Source organism: Montipora capricornis, chromosome 10 (assembly GCF_036669925.1).
Source record: "Montipora capricornis isolate CH-2021 chromosome 10, ASM3666992v2, whole genome shotgun sequence".
Taxonomy (NCBI): domain Eukaryota; kingdom Metazoa; phylum Cnidaria; class Anthozoa; order Scleractinia; family Acroporidae; genus Montipora; species Montipora capricornis.
This window is the reverse complement of record NC_090892.1, coordinates 19,136,972-19,154,387: the sequence shown is the minus strand read 5'-3', so window position 1 is coordinate 19,154,387 and position 17,416 is coordinate 19,136,972. Positions and strand designations below refer to the sequence as shown.

At 41.3% G+C, this 17,416-nt stretch overlaps 2 protein-coding genes and 1 pseudogene across 2 annotated transcripts; 2 read left to right on the top strand and 1 right to left on the bottom strand.

Annotated features, from left to right (window-relative positions):
• The window catches only part of LOC138020379 (uncharacterized), a 1,946-nt pseudogene extending 166 nt beyond the window's left edge, over positions 1-1,780 (top strand).
• A 10,211-nt stretch (positions 1,781-11,991) lies between these two features.
• On the bottom strand, positions 11,992-12,615 carry LOC138020378 (zinc finger MYM-type protein 1-like). Its single transcript, XM_068867375.1, has one exon. The coding sequence runs from the start codon at positions 12,613-12,615 to the stop codon at positions 11,992-11,994; it is 624 nt and encodes a 207-aa protein (XP_068723476.1).
• A 329-nt stretch (positions 12,616-12,944) lies between these two features.
• Positions 12,945-13,772, top strand: LOC138020377 (zinc finger MYM-type protein 1-like). The gene has a single exon (XM_068867374.1). It carries the CDS (start codon positions 12,945-12,947, stop codon positions 13,770-13,772), a length of 828 nt encoding a protein of 275 aa, XP_068723475.1.
• The last annotated feature ends 3,644 nt before the right edge of the window (positions 13,773-17,416 follow it).

The following is a 17,416-nucleotide window of genomic DNA, read 5'->3' as shown; positions in this document are numbered from 1 at the left end:
GTTATGGTGGATTCCATTCTTTTAACGCCGCTTCAACTTCTCACGCTGAACACATGCAATCATCAGGAAATTCAAGTATGGGTTCTCCATCACATACTAACTTTATCATGAACGCTAATTCAGTGGCTTATCAACCTAAAGCGAAATTACCTAAACTAGTGTTTCCAAAATTTAGAGAAGTTACACAATGGCAAAATTTCTGGGACAGCTTACACGCCAATCCACGCCAATCCTCATTTGCGTTTCATCGACAAATTCAATCACTTGCATTCACTGTTGGAGAGACAGGCAGCAAGAGCGATTCAAGGGCTAACTAGAACTGAGGCGAACTACAAGTCTGCCATCGAGATATTACAAAAATGCTTCGGAAGAGTGCAGAACATTATATCGACACATATGGATGAAATGCTTAAAATGCCAGCATGTACTAGTGATAAAGCATCCCAACTTCGTCTCCTTTATGACAAAATCGGCATTAAGATAAGAGGTTTGGAATCGTTGGGTGTGAGTTCTCACCAGTATGGGAGTTTATTGATTCCCGTGATCATGTCAAAGCTACCCCATGAAATTAGAATTCAAATAGCTAGAAATACTGCGCGCGAGGTGTTGGAAATGTCCCACCTGTTAGAAGTGATCCGACAGGAAGTTGAGGCACGCGAGATTAGTGAAGGTGTGAAGACCAACGTGAGCTTTGACAAACTCCACCCTAATCATCATAAAACGCCGACCGCGAATGCTCTTTTATCTCATGATCGCTCACGATTTTCGTCAACGGGAAATCAAGTAAAATGCGCTTATTGTGGGGGTGCTCATTTCTAAGCTTCTTGCGAAACCGTGAGTGACTGAAAGGCTCGTCTCGAAATTCTAAGAAGAGCTGGTCGATGTTTTGTTTGTTTAAAAACGAATCATCAAAGTACGTCATGCGAAAAGAAGTGCTGACGTTGTCATGGAAACCATCATAAGTCGATATGCCCGAATAAATTGCAGTACAATCTGCTCTTCAAAACAAGAAATCACCGCCAGAACAGCAGCATTCAACCCTAGTGAGCCAAATAAATGAAAGTAGACAAGTTCTGCAGACGACAACGACTTCTAGTTCAGGAGCAAAGGGCACGGTCTTGCTGCAGACCGCATCGGCTGTCGCACGAAACCCGAGGATGGTTCAAAGACGACAAGAGTGAAGATTCTGTTTGATAGTGGAAGTCAGCGGTCGTACGTAAGCGATAATCTCAAATCAAGGCTGGGACTGAAGTCCGCAAGGACCGAAACTCTCCATCTAAACACATTTGGCCAGAAGAATTTTTGAAAACGAAGGTGCGAACTTGTCTCCTTATGGCTCGAGAACCTCAACGAGGAGGCACATAAAATTTCCGCGCTTAGTTTCTCAACCATGTTCTCACCCCTCCCGTCACGAATCGACGTGAACAGGTATCCACACCTGCATGGGCTTAAATTGGCTGATTACTCCAATTCTCTAGATTCAATAGATGTCCTCATTGGATCTGAATACTATTGGAATTTCGTTACCGGCAAAATTGTGCGCGGAGACTTTCGTTCCACTGCAATCAATAGCAAATTTGATTGGATATTGTCAGGTCCAACAGAAACCGCTAATCGATTCCGGAAGAACCGTGACAAACCTCAGTATCTTAGGAAACAGCACCTGCTTTTTCGACGACGCCCAAGACCCCCTTGTCGACACTTTAAAAACGTTGAGGGAAACAGAGTTAATTGGAATCCGGAGAGAATCAGACATCAAACAGTCGAACGATTGTTTTAACGAAAATGTACGTTTTACTGGTGAGCATTACGAAGTGGAACTGCGTTGGAAGGAGAACCATCCAGCGATACGGAAAAGACAGCGTTGCGGATGCTCTGGAAGTTTGCGAGAAATCTAAGTCGATTATGCAGCAAGGTGGATTCAACTTACGAAAATGGAGAAAGAGATCAAGAACAGTGCAAGAGGCGACCAATCGATCCGTTGAACGCGTGAAACCAGCAGTTACAACCGATGGCGAGAAATTCATCTCCGAAGAAGACGAGTCATATGCAAAGGCTACTACAGGACCTCCGATTTGGAACACAGCAAGCGATCAGTTCAAGTTCGATTTTACAGAGCTATCAGAACCGGCGAAGTTACTTCCGACTACAAAGCCATCACTGTTAAAAGTTTCTGCCAGGATATTTGATCCTCTAGGCTAAACTTCAGAATACCAACCAACTTATTTGCATTTCATTGAATAAGAATAAGCTCTATTGTATTAACTCTCGTTCTTCAAGAGATGCCGCATAGGGGAAACAATAGTCACTGTGGTTAGGTGTTGCGGGGTATTCTGCAATTGCTCCATCCTCTAGGACCCTCTAGGACATCCTTTGAGTCCGTTCACTATCACTTGGAAGGTTTTGTTTCAAGAACTTTGCAACAAACGTGCCGACTGGGACGACCAGCTAACCGAAGAACGACTGAAAAAATGGAATTCACTTATTTTGGAGCTTCAAACTGTGAGCAGAGTCTGCATACCAAGATGTTATTTGAGCAATTCAAGCAACATCAAATCATCTGAACTTCATTGTTTCAGTGACGCGTCCGAAAGGGCTTATGCAGCGGTTATTTACCTTCGCTCGATGTACGAAAATGGGCGCGTGGATGTCAACTTAATTGCTCCAAAGACCAAGGTCGCAACGTTAAAGAAACAGAGTATTCCCAGGCTGGAGTTACTTGGTGCCACAATATTAGTACGTTTGGCAAAAACCGAACAATTTGGAAGCTGTCTGCAGGGCCATGTTACATTGGATAAGGAAAAATAAACCATGGCGCCAATATGTTTTGACCAGAGTGCAGGAGATTCGTGAAGATACAACTCAGGAATCCTGGAATTTCTGTTACGGCGAAAGGAACCCGGCTGATATTCCTTCTCGAGGGATGAACGCAAGCGAGCTAGTTGTAGAGAAAAAAATGGTGGAAGGGCCCAGAATTTCTGGAATGGCCTCAAGATCAATTGACAACTGAGACGAATGAACCTGCGCTATCTGAACTCGTAAAGAATCCACCTGAAACGACGCACGTCCTAAGACGCACGTCTGAAGAATATTAAACGGAAATCATTCTTTATCAAATTATCAACTGCCAACGATTCAGCAGTCTTCATTGTTTGTTTCGATTAACTGAGTATGTTTTGCGATTCGTCAGCAAAGTCAGGAGAGGTCTGACGAAGGAAACTAATGCCACTGCAGGAGAAATAGCAGATTTCGAAGATAACGTGAACTGAACTCTAAGGAACTCAAGCAAGCCGAAATTCTTTGGATTCGTACTGTACAAGCCGATTCGTTTCCTAGCGAAATTAGTTATCTGGAGAAACTTTGACAAGCAACACCCAGTAGGATTCAACAATTTCAATTTTTTTTGGATGAAGACAAGAAGATGTCGTGGAAGACTGAACAATGCAAGTTTTCCAGTAGAAACAAAGAATCCAATACTTATGCCCACAAAGAATCCCATCGTCGAGTTACTGATTCGTGAAACTCATCAAACCGTCAAACACAGCGCCGTGGATAGCTCTCTTTAGATTCTTCGGTGCCTATTTGCTCCTTGTTCTCCGTGTCCCTTTTATTTCATAAATATAATCAAATAAGTGATTCTTTCACGTCTACAACATCTATCATCATTTCAATATTACGGCATTTCATTATCATCCCTGTCCACAAACGCATCATCAAATTAAGATCGTCCAAACGTCAGTAACGTAGCAAATACTCATTCTTTGGTACACCAGCCCAAAATATCGTAAAAATTAAAAACAATAACTGAATTCAAAGGTCCCTAAAGTAAAGAAAAATGCTTCCCAAGACCTCTGCATACCGTTCCATTTTAATTTTTGACAAAAGTTAAATTTACTAATCAAATGCTGTTGTAAAGTATAACTCAAACAACCCTTGTAAGCTGAACATTTTTGGAAAGGTTGTGAAAACCTCTTGGATCTAAAAACTCTTTTAAAAAACTAGAAGACTTTCCGTTTTTTTAGGAAAGGTCCGCGCATGCTAATTTACACTGATATGAATCGGTTCGGAATGTTTCATTTACATTTATGGGTATTTATGACAAAAAACGGTGTCGTAGCAAATATGCATTTGTGTAGCAAATACGCGTTCTTGTGCGTTCCGGTTGATAGTCGAAATAAAAAGGGCCAGGAATAAAACTATTAAATAACTTCTGTTGCTCGCTTTTCGAATTCGACTAAACTTTTATTTTTTCCACAAAACGGCTATTTTAATTGCAAAACTTCCCTTTTATCGCCCGTTTCTAACAATGTAAGCTGTAACTTCGCAAATATCGAGTTTGCTTTTGGAGCAGAAAATTCGCTTTCCACGTACATAAAATTATTTAGAATAAGTAACAAGAACCGTCGTCTATATCGCTCCCATTTTAACAGGTAAGGAAGGGATATTTCTTTCGTATTTCAACCAATGTTAAACAAAATTTTCCGCTATAAAAGAGCAAGAACTTCCATCCCTTGACACCCTTTGGGGTGTGGCACTTCGTTGCCTTTGGTGTCTGACGTAGAAATGCCTGACAATAAGGCAAGATATGAGTTTCTTGGCCACCAAACAACCCAGTGTTAGACCGTATAACGTTGTCTACAAGTTTTTGCGATGGTTGATTGAGTAATGAAGGTGAGATGTCCAGTGCAATCTCCTTTCGCAACTGTACTCTCTAGTTTAAACAGTTTTCCCTTTCCTAGCAAGGTCTTGTGCTCTTATGGAGTAATACATTAAGGAAACGGCATACGAGGAGACATTGTCTCTGAAACACTATAACGGAAAACATTTTTTCCGAGATGTTTTCCCATGAACACCCACACACACATAACAACATCTCTTTTTTTTCTGACATACTTCAAAGCCCTTTTGCCTTTGCGACAAATGTTTACAGAGCACGCAAGTTGGGAAACATAAGGGGAAAAGTATTTTCCGCAACAATGTTTCTGAATCAATCCACAATGAGGGAGTAGAATTGCTGGAGTGCCAGTTTTGTTGATTATCATACCGGCGATATCACAAATCCGTATTGAAATATTTAATTAGAGCCCATCGTTATCATTGGAATACGGGGTTACATACCACAGTAAAGCAAGAAATGTTTAAAGTTGTTGAAAGATCAGAAGATTATCAAAGCACCAGTATTTGCGCACTGGTTTTAGCTTGGTTGACACGTGTAAGACACAAGGAAAGGGCTAGATACAAAATATCGCGAGAAGTGTGTCGTACATAAGTACGAACAGCACAACTACACAAACATTAAGTACAAGCACGGGGTGCCTTATTTTGTGTTATTACACCGCCTGGGCAATAGTGCACGACAAGACCATAAACACTAGTGCTGGTCTCCTTGAGATTATGGGTCATTTGAACTCCGCGCGCTGAAACCTTGATTTTGTTCTACAGTTTTTCTTTTTTTTCAGCTACTTTGATAAGCTGCGATGATGAAGTGTGATGGTCTCCTTTTTTCTTAAATATTTCGGCTGCTGTGCATTTTCATTTTTGGAGTACATTCAACGTTCAAATTAGAGTCACCCTTCACTTTAAACCATACTTGTTCTTTCTGGTCGAAAAGATAGAAGCTACAAGCTGACAAAACTGAACTAAACACAATCTTTATTAGCCACTTAATCACCCAGACTCTAACACCATAAACGAAACTTTAACGTTGGTACGAATATACCTTCCTAAGACTGAATCACAACTTAAAATGGTAAAGACAGGACTTAAATGAGCGTTGGCATCAAGTAACCAGAGTTAGTCAATCTAATGATAATCCAACGCGAGTCACTTTGCCTTTCCTTTCGACTTCCTCAGTGTTTTCGCCATTTTACGCACTTTGTCAGTTAAGCACTGTTTAATCTTTGTTTCCTCATCCTCGTCTTCTGTTCCTGATATCAGCCCAAGTTGCAGTGATCTATCATCGCTTTTCACCCTCTGTCAGACAACTTCCTTCTTGATGGCACCGTTGTCGATTAGATCCCTTGTCAAGGAAATGAGATGATCTGTCTGCTCTTCTGTGAACTTCCTCCAGAACCCGGATGATTCAACAGAAACAGATCCGGAGGTGTGAGCTAGGGATGGAGGTTGGTGTGGAGATGAATGGAGGAACTTCATAACTTTGCCATAGCATGTCTCTTCTTCGTAAGGAGGCAATTTAGCTTTCATGTCTTCTTCTCTCATCCTACGGAGCTTTAACACAACTGCTTTCAGGGACGCGTTCCTCCTTGAGGTGTGAAGTTCATAATATTTTCTTTACTTTGGGCTCTTCAATAGCTCCTGTCTCGAGGTCTTGTTTGAAAAGCTGCCTCAGTTGCTCCGTTTCCTCTGCTGTCCATTGTTTATCCGCGGCTGGCTTGTCTCTCTCTGCTTCATTCTGTGCCTGGTGAATATTTGCATTGTTCAGAGAAAACAAATTTACTGACTGCTCTGCGACCCAAATCGGTTTCTCGAACTTTGTCTTGGAGGCGATAGTAGTTGGCTTGTGTCTGCGTTTTGCGCTGTGCTAGGGTAGCGAGATGCTCTTTTTCGTCGGGCATATAAACATGCATGCCTGTGGCAAGTGACTTCCTAAGTATTGTAGCAGATATTCTTCCTTCCGTCACAATGCCTTCCTTCTGAAAAGTTGATACCTGTGAAGCAGTCAGGGGCACTCCGTTACTGGAAACAAACAGCTGCTTAACTTCTGGACCAGATTCAATAAACTAGCCTCACACAATTCTCACGTACATGTCCATCAGCTTATATAAATCATCGTAGACCCAAACAACGGCAGCACCATAATTCTCAGCTGTTTTGTGTTCCTCAACCAGCATTCTCCATCGAGGAAGGTCTTCTTCTGTTCCCGGGTAAAACACTGCTTCCTCGAATTCACTTACGGTCAAATTTGCTGCTACCCCACTTCTTCCGCTGTTGTCAATGAGAAGTCGAGTTATCATCCAATCGCGAACCTCGCAGTGTGTCTGGTCGTTTACAACTCTTCTAACTTCCGCGCCTCTATTTGTTTCTACTGATGTGGCACCCAGCTCTTTCACAGTCTTTATGGGCTGCCCACCATGGCACACTTCAGTAGAGTTGCTCACTTGAAAAAAGTTTCTTGAAGTCTTCGTCGTATTTTTGGAGCTTTCTCTTTAACACCTTTTTCTTTTGTGCGGCTGACCACGAAGTCATGAGATCTCGACGCGCATTTAGGGTGTCTACACTTACATCGGCCATGTCGGCTTTACGTTCTTGCATCAGACATTTATAAAAGAGGAGTAAACTCATGAAAGAAGATTGAACAGTGCCAGGCTGATACTTCTCCACAGCATACGATAGCCAAATCTTCAAGAGATTTACTCCATCTTTTCCAGGCTGCAGGAGTAGGTATACTGACGTTTTATTCTCTTGAACATCATTGGTTCCCGTTTCTTTCATTTTCAATCTTTTTATCACACTTTCCACTTGTGACATGTATTGCTGGGCCATTTTATCGCTACGATAACCTCGATCTACGTCAATCAACCACTTATAAAAGTCACCCAGTAATTCCCCAGTGACTTCATCGTTGTCGCCAGCTTGTGACCCAGTCTTGGCGTCTTCTCTTTCCTCCATGTCACAATCGCTTGGGACCCATTGTGTGTCTAAAACATCATTGTCATAACTTTGATCTCCATCAAGAACATCTCGGAAAACGTATTCAGTATCACCACTGGCTTCATAAAGGCGCATAAGTGTTTCAGTTGACTCTTGGGGAGTTTTGAAAACGTGGCCCTCAGATAGACGACCGTCTTTGAAATCTTTTACAGCATCGCGCAAATCTGGTTCGCGGTCTAAGAGGGATCCTTCGTCGATATTGCCTTCTCCAACTACCTCAACTAGTTCCATCATCAGCCCCTCTCCTTCTTCAAGAAGGGAAGATGACTCTCTTGACATGTCTGATTGACAGGACACGTCCGAACCAGCGTTTCCATCATAAATATAATCAGGATCTGCATTGCAGTCGTCACTGTCGGAAATTACAACAACATCTTGTTGAACTAAATCTTCATTTTCTTCAATACTATCTTCGCTACAATCCCTATCTTCTTCGGACTCTCCTCTGCTGTTATCGTCTCTATTCCCATCAGAACTTTCCCGACCACAGTCATTCTTTCTGCTTTCTTCGTAATTCTTGTTACACATTCCTCTCAACAGCTGTGTGTAGTCTTCATCGTAATCTCTGATTGTTTTCCCCCTCCTCGGTTTAGCTTTGTCGAGAGCTCTTTCCTCTACTTCCAAATTCTTCATCCACACCTTGTTAGCCAGACTCTCGTATTCTTCATCACTGTCAACTTCATTCTTCATCCTTCTGGGTTTGGCTTTTTTGGGCTTTTTAGGCTTAAGACTGAGTTCATGAGAGGACCAGGCAGGTGTGATACACGTCATCACACCGATTTCAATGAAACTTAGCCAAAATGAAGGATACACCAGAAAATCCTTGAAGACAGAGTGGGCTGGCTTTGGGACTTTTCTCAAGGTATTTAGACCACCCCCCTTGGTTTTGGGGCCAAAATCCTAAAAATTTAACCAAAATTAGCATAAAAATCAGAAAGACCTCCTGACCACACAATACAATCAAGTTTATTATCATTTTCCCTGAACGAAGACTGGTCCTTCAGTAGCTTACCAAAGCAGTTTCAAATTATTCAGATTGACAGGTGTCAATCAACAGATGTCAACACCAACCCATGTCATGAAAGATTTTCCTAAGATGAAATTTAGGCCATCTTTTGATCCAAATATAGTGAAAGTTCAAGCTTCTTTCGGAAACCAACTTATATTACGAGTATCATTCATCCTTGCTCCGACAAGTGCGAGAATAAAATTTTTGGCATCTGTTCTTTTATGGTGTCAACAACCGTTGAATGAACACAAACAGCGACCATGTCTAGCAGAAAGAGATCGACAAATAAAAGAAAATAACCCTTTACAGAATTAGTTCCTAAACGTAATTTGAAGGTTAACAGTACTTAAGTTGTCTATTTATTTTATTTACGGCAAATAAAGGTAATTGAAGGCAACGATAACTGAAATATATCTCATACGAAATTGCAATAACACTTAAAATATCCGATGTCACGACATGAATACCGAATAAAAAACTGTCATAACTAACTTGTTAATCAAAAAGTTCCTTGTACGAATTTACCTGGTCACTATCATCTTGTTTGGGCTGTTTTCAAAACCGTGCATGCTGAACAGCTATAGTCATAAACACTGTGGTTTAAATTTGTTATTGTGTGATGTAGGGACATGTAATCCACTCTCTACTTTGCTCTCCGCCAAAGAATAAACATCAGTTCTTTTTCGCATTCGGTGCTGAAATTATAATTTGTTTTGGTGAATAGATTCCCGAGCTAAACAGAAATGATTAATAAATGATATTGCAATGTTGCACACGTAACCATCCCAGGCATGAAGTTCGAGAGCACAGGTAAACGCGAGCCCAAGGTGTTGGTCAGCGGTAGTTATGAATGTCACCCAACAAAAGCTAATTTCTGAACCGTTCAACAAAAGGCTAAGAAAGTGAAATGTTGTGAAGGTGTAAGTCTGTGCGGTACATCATTTTTTAGCTATTGGCCGAAGCATCACACGCAACTTTTAACGGGTCTTTATCCTTGTGTACCAATATTTCACACAAATATAGCCGCCGAAAATCAAAAAGTACAATTGGAATTCACTTTGCCATGAAAACGCTTTCTTTTTTTTTCTTTTTTTTTCATGAATTGGAATAAATACGCATCAACAGAATCAATACATACTAGAAACCTTTAAATTGTTCAAACGTCTAAGGAAGGCTTTTTTATTCAACCAGACAGCCACTGACTTGGTGTCACGCAAGGTGAAAATTTAAAAGTTCAAATGATGCTGTATTTTCAAATCGAAAGACGCTACGGGCACTAAAACGTTTTTGAAATGTTCAATTTTAGACTACCTTCAACGTAGTGTAGGACAAAAAATTAAGAAAATCTCGCGACTGTGTTTTAAACAAGGCAAGCGTTTTTCCTTTTCTACGGATAACTCGGTGAATTTGAGGAGGATAAATGCTAAATATGATGGTGTAGGATTTAGGGAGATGCGCTACGTATCCTGTCAACAGTAAATGTTCTGTTTGAAAGCGAACACAATTCCTTGAAACGGAGGATTTCCGTAACACACACTATCTTATAAAAGCAATAAAAATATCAAAAATGATCCTCACATTTGCTGGACAATTTAAGCAATTGTTTCATGTGTGTCTTCAACGAGATTTAATTTGAACCCATGACCTAAGGTATGCCAGTGCAGTGCTCTACCAACCGAACTGTGAAGCCATTCAGATGAGAGCGGGTCAATTTGTTGGGTTCATGTGTTCCCGTGAAAGAAATGAGTGACTTCATAGGGTACTGCACCCGCATCGCAGAGGTCATGGGTTCGAATCCCGTTGAAGACACCTAAAATCTTCAGGTGTACATATGAGACAATTGCTTAAATTGTCCAGCAAATGCGAGAATCACTTATTCAATTTATCTCTCTCTCAACCGCACTTCACAAACATTTCTGTCTTGGCTTTTTTTGGCTATAGAGTAAGTTTTGGCTTCAAACGGTTTTTAATATCCAGAGCGTTTTACTTGCCAGGACCGTACCTAGGATTTTTTGTCTGCGGGGGCAAACTCCACAAACCTTCACAGGGATCTCCTGTATACAGACAGAGTTTCTAGTCGGACGTTTTGTTCTCACCCCTACACAGAGGGTTGCCTCTAAGACCTTTAAGGAAACAAACCACACTGATACTTTTTTTTTTAATTGCCATGATTTATTACGGCATAAACACCTTCTTTGGTTTGAAATTACCCCCGAGGTCTCTGCTACACAATGATGATTTATATACCATCTTTAACTCAAGGTATACTGTTAACAGAAGTTTAACACTTTGTATGGATGGTATTGCAGGTTTCGGTGTCAGAATACCAAGTCTCAAAAACGAGTCTATATTAGGCTGTTTTAGATTCTTCTCCAATTTGACTTCATGTCATAGATATCTTTTGGAGTGGGAATGAAGTCCGTTGCGCAATGAATTAACAGCATAGCAAGGCCACTTAATCGATTTTCTGTCATTGATGGCCGAGTCCATAACTTTAGACGGCGTAGGGCTGAGAAGGAGCGTTCGCAACTGACGCTTCCGACAGGCGTGGTTAGAAAGATCGACAGCACCTTGTGAATGGCGGGAAATTCTTGCGGACTGCAATCAGGCATTGCTCCCTCTTGTTCTGAGTCTGGCTTGATCTTCTCGATATGCCTGTCAGTTAACTTGAGCAAGTACAAAGGGAACAGGTTTTGAGCGGTAATCAGACCTTCGTGCTGGACTGAAAATCTCGTTTCAAGTTCACCGACAACGTGATCTATAAATGGATAGAACACATTAATCCTGTAGTAGTCTGATGGCTGATCGTTGTGTGCGGCGTTTGCTCGATGGCGTTGAACAGTCGTTGTACGAGGCTTTATCAGGGTGACGTTGATAGAGTCAGCTACCTGGCTGAATCGACTCCACACCTTCTGCCAGGATTCATCTCCTCCTGCTGATTTAATGCATTCTTTGGCGAAAGTTACGCTTTGGTATGCATCGCCAAGGTTACAGCTCTTAGCTTGTAGGGACTTTGTTACTTGGGCTAAAAATCACAGAACAAACTGAGATACTGTCAAAGCGACTATGAATTCAGAGTCTTGGAGAAGACTTGAATAAGCTGAAGCATCACGTTTAGCATCGCCACTGCTTGATGATGAAATTTCATCCAGAGCTAGAGCCATATTTAGCAAGAAGAGCAGAGAGGGTAGTAACTTTTGCACTCCAACGAGTAGCACAGAATCTCGGTACAGTCTGTCGCTTGCTTCCTTCCTCCAATGTTTTGGCAGATTCATCTTCTTGGTCTTCATCAGCAAATGCAACTAGAGCGCTCAACAGTTCACTGTCATCGGAGGCCACAACCACTGAAGAAATATTTCTTTCCTTTTGGCGCTGCCACTAAGAAACCACGTAAGTTTGCTGACGTTATCAAACAGATTCTGAATGAATCGCACAGCTTTGCAACCACTCGAGAGTGCAAGGTTCAAAACGTGGGATCTGCAGTAAACGTACGTGGCATTAGGGTACTTCTCTGCAACTTTAGCTTGCACCCCATTCCTACTTGAACTCATGACGCTTGCTCCGTCATATCCTTGGCCAACTAGCCCGGACATATTAAAGCCCCATTCTTGTAGTGCGTGTAACAAGGTATCCGCAATGGTGTGGGCATCCAATTTTTCAAGCCTTACGAATCCAATAAATTCTTCACAGACTTCATTTTTACTGCTCAGATATCGCACACATAAACTGAGTTGTTCAGTTGTAGAACAATCTTGCGTTTCGTCGGCCATTACACTCCACTTGTGAATCCTCGGAGACGTGTACTTAGCATTACCGGAAGCATGATCCAAATGGTCTTTGAGTTCTGGATCATATTTGCATTTCCAGTCAACAAAGAAGGAGAAATTCCCATCTTCATCTCTTTTAGAGGGATCCCAATTACCTCTTAATGGCATGCCCCTCTGTCCTAATGCACGGTAAAACGTTATCAGACGACCAAAAGCTTGAGCTTCTAACCGTGAAGTTTAGCTTTCCGCACGGATTCAAGTTTCCGACAACAGCCGGAAGGCGTTTCCAACTATTATGGATGTAGAAGCGGCCATGGCTGCGTTACAGCATTAGAAATGACACAGCTCACTGTATCTATCGTATATGTTTTTCCAACAATACTGTTCCAAATGAATCGCCATTTATCTTAAAGGGCTTCAAAAACTGGAAGAAAGCAGGTGATGAGCTCCTTGACACCCATGCGCGCAGTGAAGAACACCAACTTTCAGAGGAAAAGATGACTAACTTCCTTAAGACACGCCGCCCAGGCAATGACATCAGTGCAAGACTACAAAGACAGGCAGCCGAGCAACAGCATCGCACAATGAAAGGCGTCGTGTCTATTATTGATGTAGTCATTGCATTAGGACAGAGGGGCATTCCATTAAGAGGTAATTGGGATCCCTCTAAAAGAGATGAAGATGGGAATTTCCCCTTCTTTGTTGACTGGAAATGCAAATATGATCCAGAACTCAAAGACCATTTGGATCATGCTTCCGGTAATGCTAAGTACACGTCTCCGAGGATTCAGAACGAAATAATCAATTTGTGCGACAGTTTCATTAGAAACCGTGTCCGAGTATCAATACCAAAGTATTGGAGTGTAATGGCCGACGAAACGCAAGCTTGTTCTACAACTGAACAACTCAGTTTATGTGTGCGATATCTGAGCAGTAAAAATGAAGTCTGTAAAGAATTTATTGGATTCGTAACGCTTGAAAAATTGAATGCCCAGACCATTGCGAATACCTTGTTACACGCACTACAAGAATGGGGCTTTAATATGTCCGGGCTAGTTGGCCAAGGATATGACGGAGCAAGCGTCATGAGTTCAAGTAGGAATAGGGTACAAGCTAAAGTTGCAGAGAAGTACCCTAATGCCACGTACGTTTACTGCAGATCCCACGTTTTGAACCTTGCACTCTCGAGTGGTTGCAAAGCTGTGCGATTCATTCAGAATCTGTTTGATAACGTCAGCAAACTTACGTGGTTTCTTAGTGGCAGCGCCAAAAGGAAAGAAATATTTCTTCAGTGGTTGTGGCCTCCGATGACAGTGAACTGTTGAGCGCTCTAGTTGCATTTGCTGATGAAGACCAAGAAGATGAATCTGCCAAAACATTGGAGGAAGGAAGCAAGCGACAGACTGTACCGAGATTCTGTGCTACTCGTTGGAGTGCAAAAGTTACTACCCTCTCTGCTCTTCTTGCTAAATATGGCTCTAGCTCTGGATGAAATTTCATCATCAAGCAGTGGCGATGCTAAACGTGATGCTTCAGCTTATTCAAGTCTTCTCCAAGACTCTGAATTCATAGTCGCTTTGACAGTATCTCAGTTTGTTCTGTGATTTTTAGCCCAAGTAACAAAGTCCCTACAAGCTAAGAGCTGTAACCTTGGCGATGCATACCAAAGCGTAACTTTCGCCAAAGAATGCATTAAATCAGCAAGAGGAGATGAATCCTGGCAGAAGGTGTGGAGTCGATTCAGCCAGGTAGCTGACTCTATCAACGTCACCCTGATAAAGCCTCGTACAACGACTGTTCAACGCCATCGAGCAAACGCCGCACACAACGATCAGCCATCAGACTACTACAGGATTAATGTGTTCTATCCATTTATAGATCACGTTGTCGGTGAACTTGAAACGAGATTTTCAGTCCAGCACGAAGGTCTGATTACCGCTCAAAACCTGTTCCCTTTGTACTTGCTCAAGTTAACTGACAGGCATATCGAGAAGATCAAGCCAGACTCAGAACAAGAGGGAGCAATGCCTGATTGCAGTCCGCAAGAATTTCCCGCCATTCACAAGGTGCTGTCGATCTTTCTAACCACGCCTGTCGGAAGCGTCAGTTGCGAACGCTCCTTCTCAGCCCTACGCCGTCTAAAGTTATGGACTCGGCCATCAATGACAGAAAATCGATTAAGTGGCCTTGCTATGCTGTTAATTCATTGCGCAACGGACTTCATTCCCACTCCAAAAGATATCTATGACATGAAGTCAGAAGAATCTAAGGAGAAGAATCTAAAACAGCCTAATATAGACTCGTTTTTGAGACTTGGTATTCTGACACCGAAACCTGCAATACCATCCATACAAAGTGTTAAACTTCTGTTAACAGTATACCTTGAGTTAAAGATGGTATATAAATCATCACTGTGTAGCAGAGACCTCGGGGGTAATTTCAAACCAAATAAGGTGTTTATGCCGTAATAAATCATGACAATTAAAAAAAAAAGTATCAGTGTGGTTTGTTTCCTTAAAGGTCTTAGAGGCAACCCTCTGTGTAGGGGTGAGAACAAAACGTCCGACTAGAAACTCTGTCTGTATACAGGAGATCCCTGTGAAGGTTTGTGGAGTTTGCCCCCGCAGACAAAAAATCCTAGGTACGGTCCTGGCAAGTAAAACGCTCTGGATATTAAAAACCGTTTGAAGCCAAAACTTACTCTATAGCCAAAAAAAGCCAAGACAGAAATGTTTGTGAAGTGCGGTTGAGAGAGAGATGAATTGAATAAGTGATTCTCGCATTTGCTGGACAATTTAAGCAATTGTCTCATATGTACACCTGAAGATTTTAGGTGTCTTCAACGGGATTCGAACCCATGACCTCTGCGATGCGGGTGCAGTACCCTATGAAGTCACTCATTTCTTTCACGGGAACACATGAACCCAACAAATTGACCCGCTCTCATCTGAATGGCTTCACAGTTCGGTTGGTAGAGCACTGCACTGGCATCCCTTAGGTCATGGGTTCAAATTAAATCTCGTTGAAGACACACATGAAACAATTGCTTAAATTGTCCAGCAAATGTGAGGATCATTTTTGATATTTTTATTGCTTTTATAAGATAGTGTGTGTTACGGAAATCCTCCGTTTCAAGGAATTGTGTTCGCTTTCAAACAGATCATTTACTACTGTTGACAGGATACGTAGCGCATCTTCCTAAATCCTACACCATCATATTTAGCATTTATCCTCCTCAAATTCACCGAGTTATCCGTAGAAAAGGAAAAACGCTTGCCTTGTTTAAAACACAGTCGCGAGATTTTCTTAATTTTTTGTCCTACACTACCTTGAAGGTAGTCTAGAATTGAACATTTCGAGAAAGGTTTAGCGCACGTAGCGTCTTTTGATTTGAAAATACAGCATCATTTGAACTTTGAAATTTTCACCTTGCGTGACACCAAGTCAGTGGCTGTCTGGTTGAAAAGAAAAAGCCTTCCTTAGACGTTTGAACAATTTAAAGGTTTCTAGTAAGTATAGATTCTCTTGATGTGTATATATTCCAATTCATGAAAAAAAAAAGAAAGCGTTTTCATGGCAAAGTGAATTCCAATTGTACTTTTTGATTTTCGGCGGCTATATTTGTGTGAAATATTGGTACACAAGGATAAAGACCCGTTAAAAGTTGCGTGTGATGCTTCGGCCAATAGCTAAAAAATGATGTACCGCACAGACTTGCACGTTCACAATATTTCACTTTCTTTTTTTGTTGAACGGTTCAGAAATTAGCTTTTGTTGCGTGACATTCATAAGTACCGCTGACCAACACCTTGGGCTCGCGTTTACCTGTGCTCTCGAACTTCATGCCTGGGATGGTTACGTGTGCAACATTGCAATATCATTTATTAATCATTTCTGTTTAGCTCGGGAATCTATTCACCAAGGCAAATTATAATTTCAGCACCGAATTCGAAAAAAGACTGATGTTTATTCTTTGGCGGAGAGCAAAGTAGAGAGTGGATTACATGTCCCTACATCACACAATAACAAATTTAAACCACAGTGTTTATGACTAAAGCTGTTCAGCATGCACGGTTTTGAAAACAACCCAAACAAGATGATAGTGACCAGGTAAATTCGTACAAGCAACTTTTTCATTAACAAATTAGTTATGACAGTTTTTTATTCGGTATTCATGTAGTGACATCGGATATTTTAAGTGTTATTGCAATTTCGTATGAGATATATTTCAGTTATCGTTGCCTTCAATTACCTTTATTTGTCGTAAATAAAATAAATAGACAACTTAAGTAATGTTAACCTTCAAGTTACGTTTAGGGACTAATTTTGTAAAGGGTTATTTTCTTTTATTTGTCGATCTCTTTCTGTTAGACATGGTCGCTGCTCGTGTTCGTTCAACGGCTGTTGACACCATAAAAGAACAGATGCCAAAAATTTTATTCTCGCACTTGTTGGAGCAAGGATGGATGATACTCGTAATATAGGTTGATTTCCGAAAGAAGCTTGAACTTTTACTATATTTGGATCAAAAGATGGCCTAAGTTTCATCTTAGGAAAATCTTTCGTGACATGGGTGGGTGTTGACATCTGTTGATTGACACCTGTCAATCTGAATAATTTGAAACTGCTTTGGTAAGCTACTGAAGGACCAGTCTTCGTTCAGGGAAAATGATAATAAAATTGATTGTATTGTGTGGTCAGGAGGTGTTTTTGATTTTTATGCTAATTTTGGTTAAATTTTTAGGATTTTGGCCCCAAAACCAAGGGGGGTGGTCTAAATACCTTGAGAAAAGTCCCAAAGCCAGCCCACTCTGTCTTCAAGGATTTTCTGGTGTATCCTTCATTTTGGCTAAGTTTCATTGAAATCGGTGTGATGGCTTGTATCACACCTGCCGTAGTGTCATCTTCATTCCTTGCCTCAGTCTCGTCTTTGCCTTCTCGTTCAGTTTGATTTTCTTCTGCATTGGCT